General features: G+C 34.3%; 3 protein-coding genes, 1 non-coding gene and 1 pseudogene across 4 annotated transcripts; 2 read left to right on the forward strand and 3 right to left on the reverse strand.

The window, feature by feature from the left end:
- Window positions 1–1,599: 1,599 nt before the first annotated feature.
- LOC25486129 (phosphatidylinositol N-acetylglucosaminyltransferase subunit P) lies at window positions 1,600–3,774 on the forward strand (the record flags this gene model as incomplete). Its single annotated transcript, XM_024776886.2, has 4 exons — window positions 1,600–1,804; window positions 2,872–2,944; window positions 3,178–3,296; window positions 3,452–3,774. Coding segments are annotated over 4 exons (522 nt in total), but the record flags the coding sequence as incomplete, so codon positions are not given.
- Window positions 3,775–5,766: 1,992 nt separating this feature from the next.
- Window positions 5,767–5,882, reverse strand: LOC112419537 (uncharacterized; annotated as a pseudogene).
- An 806-nt stretch (window positions 5,883–6,688) lies between these two features.
- On the reverse strand, window positions 6,689–8,327 carry LOC25486130 (pentatricopeptide repeat-containing protein At1g61870, mitochondrial). Its single transcript, XM_013607339.3, has one exon. The coding sequence runs from the start codon at window positions 8,235–8,237 to the stop codon at window positions 7,038–7,040; it is 1,200 nt and encodes a 399-aa protein (XP_013462793.1). The 5' UTR covers window positions 8,238–8,327; the 3' UTR covers window positions 6,689–7,037.
- An 84-nt stretch (window positions 8,328–8,411) lies between these two features.
- TRNAW-CCA (transfer RNA tryptophan (anticodon CCA)) lies at window positions 8,412–8,483 on the reverse strand. Its single transcript has one exon. It is a non-coding gene; the product is annotated as a tRNA-Trp (tRNA).
- A 371-nt stretch (window positions 8,484–8,854) lies between these two features.
- Window positions 8,855–12,775, forward strand: LOC25486132 (tobamovirus multiplication protein 1). The gene is made up of 10 exons (XM_013607341.3): window positions 8,855–9,251; window positions 9,356–9,408; window positions 10,243–10,335; window positions 10,503–10,574; window positions 11,052–11,124; window positions 11,250–11,295; window positions 11,427–11,490; window positions 11,703–11,756; window positions 12,102–12,179; window positions 12,276–12,775. The coding sequence occupies exons 1-10, from the start codon at window positions 9,023–9,025 to the stop codon at window positions 12,366–12,368; spliced, it is 855 nt and encodes a 284-aa protein (XP_013462795.1). The 5' UTR covers window positions 8,855–9,022; the 3' UTR covers window positions 12,369–12,775.
- Window positions 12,776–12,804: the final 29 nt, after the last annotated feature.

The raw sequence follows: 12,804 nt of genomic DNA on the forward strand, positions 1-12,804 counted from the left end.
AAATACATAGTAAAATATATATACACGACTAATGCATCCGAGCAGTGTTATAAAACACAATGACCTAAGGGACTTGAATCAAAGTATTTTTAAAATGCTACAAGCTGATTTTCAAAAACCCGCATTTTGAAAAGGTTGAATGGGCAATCCCCCTTATGTCTGTGAGTGTGTGCCGTGGGACATCAATCCGAACAATATGGGTGCCATCACATTACAGTCAAATGATAGGTAAACAAGATTGCTTCTCAAATCCCTTGACAAAAGAAAAAAAATGTAAATCCTGATGTGAAAATATGTTTATGTTTTTCTCGCAACATTTTTCACATCTCGGTGTGCAGAAAGTGCAAAATTACAAATCACGCAGATCTATAAGTTGCAATAGATCTGACACAAAACTCTTTACAAAACTAAGGGCAAAAGTACTTTTCCTCAGCTGTTGCAAAATTACCTCATTTAGTTTATAAAGCGCTGGCTGACTTTCATGAATGAATCGACGATTCAATTTTTCACCGGCTCAAACTGTTGGCCTCTAACCACCAAACAGTTTAAATGTATGCTCTTCCATATGATCTAAATATGCATTTCATCTAAGTGGTACTAATTGAAGCAATATATTGAGCTTGTGAGCTGAATTGTTTGGCGATATGAGTATGGTTGGTTGTTCATAGATTCGTTCCAATTCATCCAAGTTTGATACCATGGTGTCATGGAACATAATAAGTTTCTAGAACAAGGTTGATTATTATTTTTTAGCAAAACAAGCTTAATGCATTTATTTATAATAATGTGTTCAATATATGTTGGAATTTTGTAATAAATGCAGAAACAAGTTTCCAACTGAGCCGTTAGCTAAACTATGAACAACTTCATTTACTTGTCTTATGAAAGTTCATAATAGAGCAAAGTCGATTTTTTTACTTGGGTTTCCATATACTTTCACTCTAAAAGCAATTAAGTAAAATTCAACTTTATATTTTTCAACAAGTGCCAAAGATTTTTTTTCATTAACTTTTCTAAAATCACTGTTTATCGATACAGTAAATTTTGATTTTCACTGTGAACTCGCGCGTCGAACTTTCTCACCCTTGCGCGCGAATCTGCTTCTGCCTGCGGGTTCTCTCTGTCGTGCCCTCCACCGTACTCTCTACCGTCCACCACCCTCCTCCTCCGACATCGACAGAACAACACCACATACACAGGTAATGAATCTAGGGTTGAATGGTTTGGGAATTTTGTCAATTTAGGGTTTTTGATTTAGGGTTTTTGTTATTTATCTTCAAAATTGGGATTTGTTGTTGTTAATTTGCTCATTGTTGTTGTTGATTTGCTCAAAATTGGAGATTTTTCTTATTGTTTGTTCTAGATAGCATTTTGTTAATTTATTATCATATAGTTTTTTGTTATGGAATTTTTTATTACAACGTAAATTGAGTACAACGTGTTTACTGTAATTGTTATTAATATTATTTGCATTAAAAAATATATATTTAGTTAGTATTTATCGCTCCCCTCAATATTTTTCCACTGGTTTGCAGCCCTGGATCAGGGTCTTGGATACGCCATTGCGCACGCACACAAGATATGTTATGTTAGTTGTAATCGAAGGGATCCGAGACGGAAAGTCCTCGGTCTGTCAACAGTCCAAGAAGAACACTGAGTCTATCGAGAAAGCGGAGGGCAACTGTGTCATTTCTCGATTCCGATGATAAAAACAACTCTGCCTCTGGTTTGTCAAGGGATCATGGCCCTAAGCCTTCTGAAGTTTACGGTTTCGTTGGATCTATAACTACCGTTGTTGCTACAGGTTTTTTTTTAATCATTTACTTTGTATGATTGAGAGTAAAAATTATAATTATAAATATTTCACATTGTTTTTTATTTAGTTTATCGATTTCAAATAGTATTTGTAATGGTGAAAACAACGTAAATGCTGAAATTATCAGTGAAATAGTATAGCTTGAGTTGCAGGTTACACTGTCAAGTTCCACTACACAATCATGTTATAACAGCAGCTATAGCAGCTATTAAACAATATTTTGTACTAAATAGTGTATTGTGGAACAATATTAATTTTTTATTTGTTCAAATTCGGCTCTGCTATAGTGCTATTGCGCTATAGACGCTATTTAACAACTGTCTAAATTTTTAAAAAAAATCTCATGTCTGTAACAGTTTAAGCTTTCTTTTTACGTGGGCATGGTAGGGGATTCCTTTGTTTGAGATTTTGAGTTTATTTTAATTGGGAACTTAGGGAGTATTTAGAAGAGCTTATTTTGAGCTTGTTAGGTTTATCTCATGATGACATGAGCACTTATATTAGGGTGTGAAAATAGTTCATGAAATGTGTATGAATTGTTTTTGACTTGTTTCAATTAGCTCCAAAAAATAGCTTATGAGTCATAATTCAATTAAGATCTCTAGAATAGCTTATTGAATAAGACCTTCATTATGTTGTTTACCCAAATGCGATTCTTTCACCTGTTCACATTTGGGAATGATATTCTTACATCTCAATGGGATTCATCTGCTCCAACTTTCAATATATTTAGTTAATCTATTTCGTAGTGTTATAACTTATACGTTACCTGGTGTTATAATTGCATAAATTATGGTATTTCCTTATACGTTGATTATTATTTTTTTAATTAGAGTAAAACAACTAGGAACAGGGGTTCACCTTGAAGCCCCATCCTACTTAACATCTCTGATTTGCTCTGGGTAACTCCATGATCAAAATAACTTTGTATTCTGTACAATTGTGTATAACTACTAGTTTACCATGTGTTAACAAATGTCTCTAAGGTCTCCTGTGATGTTCCTGTGGCGTTTTATGATTTTGATTTTTACCTGTTCATTTTCCTTTGTGAATAGTTATTTTCTTGGTATGGGCATATGTTCCAGAATCATGGCTACATTCTATTGGCATTTCCTACTATCCTAGCAGGTTAGACACCTCAATTCCTGCTATCATTTGAAGCTTTATCAACCATGCAGGTCCTCTACTGTATGTAATTGTTTGGTGTCACAAAAACAAGAAATTTACTTTGAAATAACTCTGAAGTGAGATTAATTCTGGAGCCTTAATTTAATTATGTACAAATGTAAGCTCAGTTAAGGTGTATGAAGCAGATGTCGTGAACTCTTTAGTTTAGCTGTTAAACTACTTATGCTTTTCAGATACTGGGCTTTGGCAGTACCAACTTATGTGATGGTGACCATTGTATTAATGTTGGCATTCTACATTGGCCTTAACTTCATGTCAACACCATCTCCTGCATCCTTAAACGCAGTTTTTGGTGAGTTTAATACATAATATTTTAGCAATGCGGGTGTGGTTAATTTTGATTGCTAGATTACTTGCTAAGTTTCTTGCAAGACTATGCTATCATTTAGAGGAGAACCTAATTAATCTGCGAGTTCAAGTGTTTTAATGATTGATTTATTTCTTCAGATGAGTACAGTAGGGATCCTTTGAGTCGTGATTTTTTGGAAGATAAGGATGAGAAGCCCATTGATCCCATTTCTGATGTTGGTATCGACAGAATCAATGATGCTATGTTCTGTAATTCAGACTAACAATCAGACATCCTGACCTGTTTCCAATAGTATAGTTGATATTCTGCCAAGCGGTTGCTACTGATGTGAGTTCTCGCATGAAATTGAAATGTTATAGCTTTTACATATGAACTTTGTTGAGTTAGTTTGTGAAAGAATGATTGGATTTTTTGTAATTCATACTGATTTTAGAGTATTACCTTGATATCCATTCCTGCAGTTTCTGGCATTAATGCACAGTAATCAAACTTCCATCTAAAAATCTAAACTTGCTCTTAAGAACGTTCCCTTCTATATCTTGTGGATGAGTCACCAAACTCAATCTAGAAGTAATCTAGTTCGAGACATTGTTAAACATTAAATGGGAGAATCTTTCTTAAGGAAGAATCAAGTTTTGCTCTTGAGACACTCTTGACAATAAATGTGAGGATCTCTTCTTCTAAACCCAACTTAACTTTCGTTTGTGATGATACTTATATATGAAGAAATATTCTGTAATATTGTCATCTTGTTGAATCGAGTATTGATCATTCTAACTTGACAAGGCCTTTGGGTCACCTCTACATGTATTTTTTTTTTTTTTTGGTAGATAGACGAAATGACAAAGCTATTATAAACTCACACACAAGTGGAGATACTGGGTTTTGAACCCCGGTCATGGCATCCGGCCCAACAATTTCGGTATTTTGCCAGTTGAGCTAGGACTTCTGGATGTATTTTTTTAGTTTATGGGAAACAACATTTCAGTTATTTTATCATTTGATGAAATTATAGTTATAAAATCATTTACAACAAGGAAAACAAAAGTAACGCAGTGTGTGCTTCAATGGAAATGGCACGGAAATTACTGCTAGGTATGGAAAAAAACTAGGTAGGTAGGTAAATCTAAATAGGTGTATATAATACCTTCAAATTCAATGAGAAGGGTTGATTCATGCTTAAAAAAGGTGTTGGTTCAACTCTATTATCTCCACTATTTTTTTTAGAGTTAATTAAATTTTTGGTCATTATAAATACCTGCAGTTTTGTTTTTAGTTCCTATAAAAATAAATCATACATTTTATCCCTACAAAAACTTTCATTTGTGCTTTTGGTCCCTATAAAGTTTTCCGTCAGCATTTTTAGTTCCTATCGAAAATTTTTATCAACATTTTTTGTCCCTAAAATGCTTAAGGAAAATGTCACAGTGACTAAAAAGTGTGATTTTATTTTGTGGGGACTAAAAATAAAAATATGAATATTTATAGGGATTAAAAACTTAATTAACTCTCTTTTATATTTAAAAAAATGAAGACGGAATTCATAAATTGGTCCCATATTATTCATTTGTCAATTGGCACCTTGTTTGTTTTTTACATGCCGGCAAATGTTCTCTGACTCCTTCCACCTTCTAGGGTGTGCATGTTAAGATATTTTGACCGACCAAACCATATCCATATATAAATCACTTATATAGATTTGGATTCATAACCATAACCATATTTTATTATAAACCGTTTATGTTACCGGTAATAAAAATGGTTATGGATATATAATCGGTTATTTTTACAATACCGGTTAATAAATGGATATGATTTGGTTTGTAAAAATATCCGATTTTTTAAAAATCCAAATTAAAAATTGGTTATTTAACAATTTAAAAACCGGTTATTTCTCTTTCAAAACCAAATATTTAACACCAAAATTTTAACCCAACCCTCAAAAGCGAATATGCGGCTCCAAATTTTAATCCAAGCCTCAAAATCTTGTTACTAATAAGAGTTGGAAACTTTATACAATCCACATGTATGTCTGAATCCATTGTAGGAGAGAAGTACTAGTATTTCCTTTCCCACATAAACCAGGGCATTCAAAGGACCCAGTTTGGATTGACTTCTAATAAAATGATGAACTCCATTTTTTAAGAGATTTTTTGTATTAAATTAATTAAAAAAGATTTTGTTAACCCGTGCTCTCAAAACATTGATTAAGAAATCTATGAATAGAAATTTTATCTTAGATGTTTAAGGCCAAATAACGATTACGGCCAAATAACGATTACATCATAATTTATGAAAACTTTCTTGTTTTAGATGCTTAACCAATATCCTTAAAGGCATTATTTAGCATTCCCCATTAAAAATATAAAGTTGTTAATAGGCCTAAGTTGGATATCCTCCTATGTGCAATGGATGGCACACAGTTAACTTCAAAAAATTTAAACTATGACTGGAAGGGGCCGCGCGAACGCAGACCCCCACAGCAACAAATTATGATGTAGGCTCCACCATTTGGATAGACCTTAAAAAGGCACCCCTCCTAATAAACAATTAGATCTAAATAACGATATAACACCCGTTATGTGGTTGTCATGATCAATTTTACTAGAGCTAAATCATTTGGTGTTGCATGCTTAACTAGCTAAGTCAAAGTGCTAAATCCCAAGAGTTGAGGCAATAATACTACTTTATTGAATCAGAGCCAAACGATAATAGAAACCAAGATTTCCCTGTATGCTCCATCTAGTGGTAGAAAATAGATGTTCGTCGCCGCCATGGACAACTTCATTTAATCAACATGTTGAAGTATCAAGATCTAGCAATTTATCCAAGACTAACAATGACCACAACAAGATTTGATACAAAATCAATTCAGGTTCGAGAACTATTTTAACTAGGTTAGATCAAGTTAGTGAATAGTTTCAAAAGTACAATTAATTTGAGGTAAGGTTTGGGTCATTTCCCTATGTAATTCGGTTTATTTTGATTCTCTGAACATGCCTAGATAAGATTTGAAGATGCTGGTCAACATTTAACACATCTGTTTACGACTATTTTCAATGGGAATGCTTATAGTTGTGTTATAATGCAAAGACATACCAATATGAGTTTGTGAACACGGATCTATGTCCAAAACTTGACCAGGAAAGAAGTGATTGTGAGCTTATAACAAGATGCAATAACGATACCGTCAAACAAGTTATTCAAAGAATTATATGCATACTTTTAGTAAAACGAAACCCACACAAGAACCAATTACTGGATTCAATTGACAATTAAGAACTAAAAGAGCTATTTAAAACTGAAAATAAGAGAAAAAATGGCAAGGCGCATCTCAATAACTATCATTTTCGTCAAACTTCAGACAAAGAACGTCAGAACAAGAAACCAAAAATTAATAGTAAAAATGTACATGTCTGCAAGAGCTCCCATGCAGGTAGGTTATCAGTTTCCTCTAAACTGGAAAATAAACAATTGAGATAATGTAATTGAAAGAGGTAAATTAAATGAGAAGAATCGGAAATCTATCCGCATAACCATTTCCAATACATGTTATTACCCGAACAAAGAAAACCAACTTATATATCACCAGCTAACAATGGATAGAGAAAAACGCCGAGATGCCAGTGGAATTGGCAAAACAAACTAATGCCGTTACTAAGCTAATGTTCCGGACAAAAGTTACCAAATGACCAAAAAATACACAAAACAAGACAACACTCTTCATTCCTGAGGGGGCGATAACCCCGCTTCAATTTCATCCCACCTGTCACTCTTTTCAGCAAACTTCTCCTTGATTTCCTTAATAAGCTCTTTAGCATCATCAACCTTTGAAACACCAACAAGTCCATTCACAAGCTTCTTCATAGTAGTAAAATTCGGAACCCAACCTTTAGCAATACACTCCTTAGCAATATCCAAAGCCCACTCAAACTCATCACCCTCACACAGAAAATAAACCAACGTAAAATAACACTGCCCATCAACCTTAAATCCCCTTTTCTTCATATCAGCAAACAACCCCTTCGCCTCTTCGAGATTCCCTTCCCTACAAAACCCATTCATCAAATGATAATAACTAACCGAATTCGGCTTCCTCCCGCTCGTAATCATCCCTTGAAACAATGCCTTCGCCTCATTCGATCTCTTCAACTTACACAAACTCTGAATCCTAACATTATAAGTACTAAGACTCGGATACAACTTATACCTTTCCTCCATCAAATTCAACAATTTCCCAACTTCATCAAACTTCTTCTCATTATAAAACCCGCTAATCGCGTTATTAATCGTTACAACATTAGGTTTAACATTACTCCTATCCATTTCATCCAAAATCGAAAAAACAGAATTACTCAAACCAGATTCAGCAAATGACTTAATCACCAAATTATAAGTCTCAACATCAGGTTTAATATCATAAATCCTCGGAAAATTGAGATAAATTCTTGTTACCTCTTTATGATTCTTCGCGAGAATTGCAGCGAAAAGCAAAGCATTAAGCGATTTAGCAGAAGCAACAATGTTGAGATTCTCACGCATGAATTTGAAAGTATCGAGAGCTTGATTCATCATGTTAGCTTGACCGTAGAGAACAATAGCGTGAGAGACAAACCTTTCGTTCTGGAGATCGGAGCGTGATTGGAGAAGCTCATCGAGGAATTGACGGAGAACGTCAAAGTTTTTGCCGGCGGTGAGTTTGGAGACGGCAGTGGAGAGAGCGAGGCGGTCGAGGTGGGAGTCAGGGGAGAGGGAAGCGGCGCGGCAGATGGAGAGGATGGTTTCGGGATTGGTTTCGGATTTGAGGAGACGGAGGGCGGATCGGGATTTTTCCTTTGAGGTGAGAGGAGTGGTGGAGTTTGGGGAGAGGATGGTGGAGTAATGGCGGAGAGTGTTGCGGAGACGTGACGTCATTGACGCCATTGATGAAGTTGAAGGTGAAAAGAAGGGCTAGGGTTTTGCAGAAGAAAAATGATGAAGATGAAGGTTTAGTGAGAAATGAAAATAAGAGTTAAGAGAGTCTATAAAACGCTTCGTTCTGGTTGTAAGAAACTAAAACGGTGCGTTTTGATGAAAAAATGTGAGAAAAAAAAGGTATGAACCTGACGTGAATCGAACACGCAACCTTCTGATCTGGAGTCAGACGCGCTACCATTGCGCCACAGATCCATTGATGATTACAAAGCTAAGTGTTATGTATACGTACATTGATTGAAATGAAGTGTGAATTGAATTTCAAGCGAGCTGGAGCAAATTTAATCATGTAGTTGATTATGATTTATCATTCTTACCGCTCATCCAAATTTGCATTAAACACGTTTGTTTATGAAGCTCATGCGCAATATAAATGCATATGATACAATAATATTTAAATTTTTTTAAATTTAGCATACGATAATGTTAAACTACGTTAATAAATTCTTTTACTGTACATTTTATATGAATGTAAAATACTTGAAAGAAATATGCATTTGATTATTTTGAATTAAAATATGATTATTTATTAAAAATCACACTTAATAATGCTACTATCCTTCTTCCAATCCCCATATCGTAAACACACACCTAACCCACAAATATTAGACTGACAGCAAGACAAAGACAGGTAGCTTAGCTTAATCTTTGTAACACTAACTAACAAAAGTGTTAACTTCTTTTCTGTCTTTGTGTTCTGTTTTTGAGTTATTGGGTGGAAACTGTTACAAAACATGGAGCAACTTAAGCTAACACTTTCACTTTTCTTCTCCTTCTCCGATTCATCTTCATGGTTTCACCGTGATTCCACTCATTCCCCACTTTTCTACACTCTATGTGCTTCTTTCTCTCTCATCTCCTTCATTGCTCTTATTCAACTCATCAGAATTGAACTTAGAGTACCTGAATACGGTTGGACTACTCAGAAGATTTTCCATCTCTTTAACTTCATTGTTAGTGGAGGTGAGGTTCACCATCTTTCTTCTTATGCTTTTTATTTTCAGCTTTGTGCTTTGTTTTTATTCTTGCATTTTTTTTTTTTATATATTTGTTTGTTTATTTTGCAGTACGTGCTCTTGTGTTTGGATTTCATGCTCAAGTGTTTTTCTTGCATCCTAAGGTTAGTTTTCACTTTTGTGACTGTTGAATACTTGAATGTTCCGCTTCACTTTGAATTTTTAAGTGATGATCGATAATAAGAAGGGTAAAGATCCTCTCCATTTGGCATAATAAATGTTTGACTTTGATTCTATTGTACAGAAAATTGATTTTGATTGAATTGATTTTCGGAAATTGATTTTTTAGTTAAAATTAATGTAAAGTAAAATGATTTATGTTTATATACGATTCACGGGAAAGTGAGTTGACCAGTAGATTTGAGTGTAAAGCAAAAGTTACAAATTCTAGTTCAAGTTAGAACGGATTCTAGAAGCAAAACGGAGGGTTTGGTAGATCAATTGGTTTGAACTAGGAGTTGGAGAACCGGTGTTCAAACACTGATGAAGGAGAAAATATTAATCGAACAACTAATTATTAACATTGACTTTTGTGACGGTTGAATGTTTAGCTTCACTTTGGACTACTGAGAGTGATGATCGATGATAATTGTGTTTGAATTTGATTCTATTGTGGTGAAAGTTGAATTTGAAAAATTGATTTTAGTTAAAATGAGTTTAAAGTAAAATGATTTATGGTTGGATGCGTTTGTAGGAAAGTGAGTTGACTAATTGATTTGAGTGTAAAAATCGTGTTTGACTTCTATTCTAGCTTTTGATTGGACTCTCTCAAAAGTCAATTTGAGCATGCATTGTTTGCTTATTTAGGTCTTATACTTGACTTTTGTGTGTGTGGAATTTTTAGTCTTTGAATGTTTAGTTTCACTTAGACTTGCTGAGATTGGTGCTTGGCAATAAATGAATGAATACTGACACGGAGTGGTTACTTTTTCGTTTAGGTCTTGACTTTGGTGCTGTTAGATCTTCCTGGGCTTGTGTTTTTCTCAACATATACACTTCTTGTCCTTTTCTGGGCTGAAATCTATCACCAGGCATGTCTTCTTTTGCTATCTTAAACTTACTTATTTCTGCATTAGTGAATGAAATGAACCAACTATTGGAATGTGGCATTTCCAGAGGAGTGGTTCCTTAATTTGTTATCAAGTACTTTCTAGTTTTATTAGGAAATAGGTTATAATTTTATTTCATGATTGAGCAGGCAAGGAGTTTACCAACTGATAAGCTCAGGATAATTTACATCTCTGTAAATGGTGCCGTATATTTAATCCAGGTATCTGTCTCATTTCTTGTTGCAAACACCAATATATACTTAAGCTTATCCGCTCTAATTTTCTTATTGGATTTCCTTAGTGTTTGTTTTGATTTACAATGAATCTCCCTATAAATTTGGTGTTTGGCCTAATTATATTCTAGGTCCGGAGCATTCTATTTTGAAGCATGCTTTTGTTTTGAATTTTATATAATGATCTGTTAGAGTGTCTGCAAATTTGACACTTTTAAGTATAGATCTTGTGGTGTATGAAATGATTATGGCACAAAAATTCCTAGGATGCTTGTTCTTGATTGAGTATCCAATATGAATCGTTAGTGTTGGAAGTGGTGTTTAAGATATGGAATTCGATATCTGTTTTGGGTTGTAATTGTGGATTGTTCATATTTGTTTGCTGCAAGTTACATCTCAATATTGCATAATCTTTTGATAGTCGACATCAAGTATCACAATACTAAACTGTGGCTTTGGATTCAGGTTGGTTTCTGGATTTACCTCTGGTTAGATTACAATGATGTTGTGGACTTCATTGGAAAGATATTTATAGCAGGTTAGCTTTTTAAGCAAAGAATTTTAATGTTTCTCAAGTTTATGAATTACTTCTGCAACCTTTAAACATTACATTGGTATAGCCATAGGCACTTTTTCCATGAAATCTACTTTACCTTTCTTCAGGTGTATCATTTGTAGCTGCAATAGGCTTCCTAATATTTGGAGGAAGGTGAGGCTTCTGCAGTTGATTGGATTATCTATTGAATACCTTTTGCAATTCCTCAATTTTTCTTATTCAGTGGTTGTTCTTGGTTGTTGTGAGTAAATTTTTTATTTCCTCCCGGTAATTCGTGTTTCCAGATTATTTTTCATGCTGAAGCGTTTCCCAATTGAGTCGAAGGGGAGAAGAAAGAAGCTTCAAGAGGTATGTCAAATTTCTTCTCTGCAAAAGTCAGTTTGATAAAACTTTCCGAGGGGAAAAAATTATAGGTGTTCTTCGATTAGTCCTCATTGTGAAATAAAAAGAACATATTCAATATTTTCATTTCTTACTCCAGATGTAGATAATTATACATTAAAAAATAAATATTTATATTAGTGTAGTTATACTCACATAAACTCGGTTTGGTATTACAGGTTGGATTTGTGACAATCATATGTTTCACCTGTTTTCTGATAAGATCTGTGATGGTAACTTCTAACTATATTCTTTTTTTGTTATATTTCTTATGTTCAAGTTACCATTTCTCAACGTTGTTTTTGTAAATATGTTAGGTGTAGAATTGTTATTCTTATTTTGCTTGGCTTCTGCTCATTGTTCGGTTGTTATTTTGTTATCATCTTCTTCCCTTTAATTGAAACAACTTGCAAGAGAGGGAGATTGAGATCGACATACTCATTGGGGCAGGGGACTTAGTACTTGTCAATTGTCTGGAGAAATTGCAAACAAAATATCCAGGATTAAAGTTAAAAATGATATATGAGGTGTTATTATTCAAGTGTTTATTTCCTAATTACATTTTGTTACACATGCAGGTTCTTGTATCTGCAGTTGATTCGGATGCATCTCTTGATGTTTTGGACCATCCTATTTTGGACTTCATCTACTACATGGTATTTTACTTGGTGTTCTCTTTTGTTAGTTGCCCTAACTATTTTGGTGTCGCTCTCTTAATGTAGTGTCATTTACCTTTCGCTTTTAATATACAGGTGGTTGAGATCCTGCCTTCAGCTATAGTCCTCTTCATCCTACGCAAATTGCCACCGAAGAGAATATCAGCTCAATATCACGACATCCATTAACTGTAGAGCATCTTGGATCTTACTGTATTCTTTCACCCGTCGGTTATTATTTTAATGGCGCTGCAGTTCATGGTACTTTTTCCCCTCTTGCCCATCAAGTATATTCTCAAGCAGCAGTTCCTTACATGTGTGATAATCAGCAGTTGCTGCTCGGGTAGGGTAATCTGTAATCTTTTTTTATTTGTGTTTCAGCAAGATTGTGATTTTCACTTCATGTAAGTAAAAGGAACAAGGATTGAGGGTAGTTCATTGAGGGGACTAAACATATAGAAATTTTTGTGATATAGGCTTGCGATGATGTATTCATTCATTCCATTTTCAAATTTCATGGGATTTCTGCTGTGTAAATTACAAATAGATGGAGGTGGTTACTTAAATTAATAATATACACCTTGTTTGAGTTAAAATGTTACAAAATTGAGTTAGTACTGTTACA

The sequence above is a fragment of the Medicago truncatula genome, chromosome 2 (genome assembly GCF_003473485.1).
Source record: "Medicago truncatula cultivar Jemalong A17 chromosome 2, MtrunA17r5.0-ANR, whole genome shotgun sequence".
In the NCBI taxonomy this organism is placed as follows: domain Eukaryota; kingdom Viridiplantae; phylum Streptophyta; class Magnoliopsida; order Fabales; family Fabaceae; genus Medicago; species Medicago truncatula.

Coding starts and splice junctions, on each gene's coding strand:
- LOC25486132 (XM_013607341.3), top strand. CDS start 9,023: ATGGAGCAACTTAAGCTAACACTTTCACTTTTCTTCTCCTTCTCCGAT. Junction 10,575..11,051: donor GTGCCGTATATTTAATCCAG/GTATCTGTCTCA, acceptor CTTTGGATTCAG/GTTGGTTTCTGGATTTACCT. Junction 11,491..11,702: donor GAAGAAAGAAGCTTCAAGAG/GTATGTCAAATT, acceptor TTGGTATTACAG/GTTGGATTTGTGACAATCAT.
- LOC25486130 (XM_013607339.3), bottom strand. CDS start 8,237: ATGGCGTCAATGACGTCACGTCTCCGCAACACTCTCCGCCATTACTCC.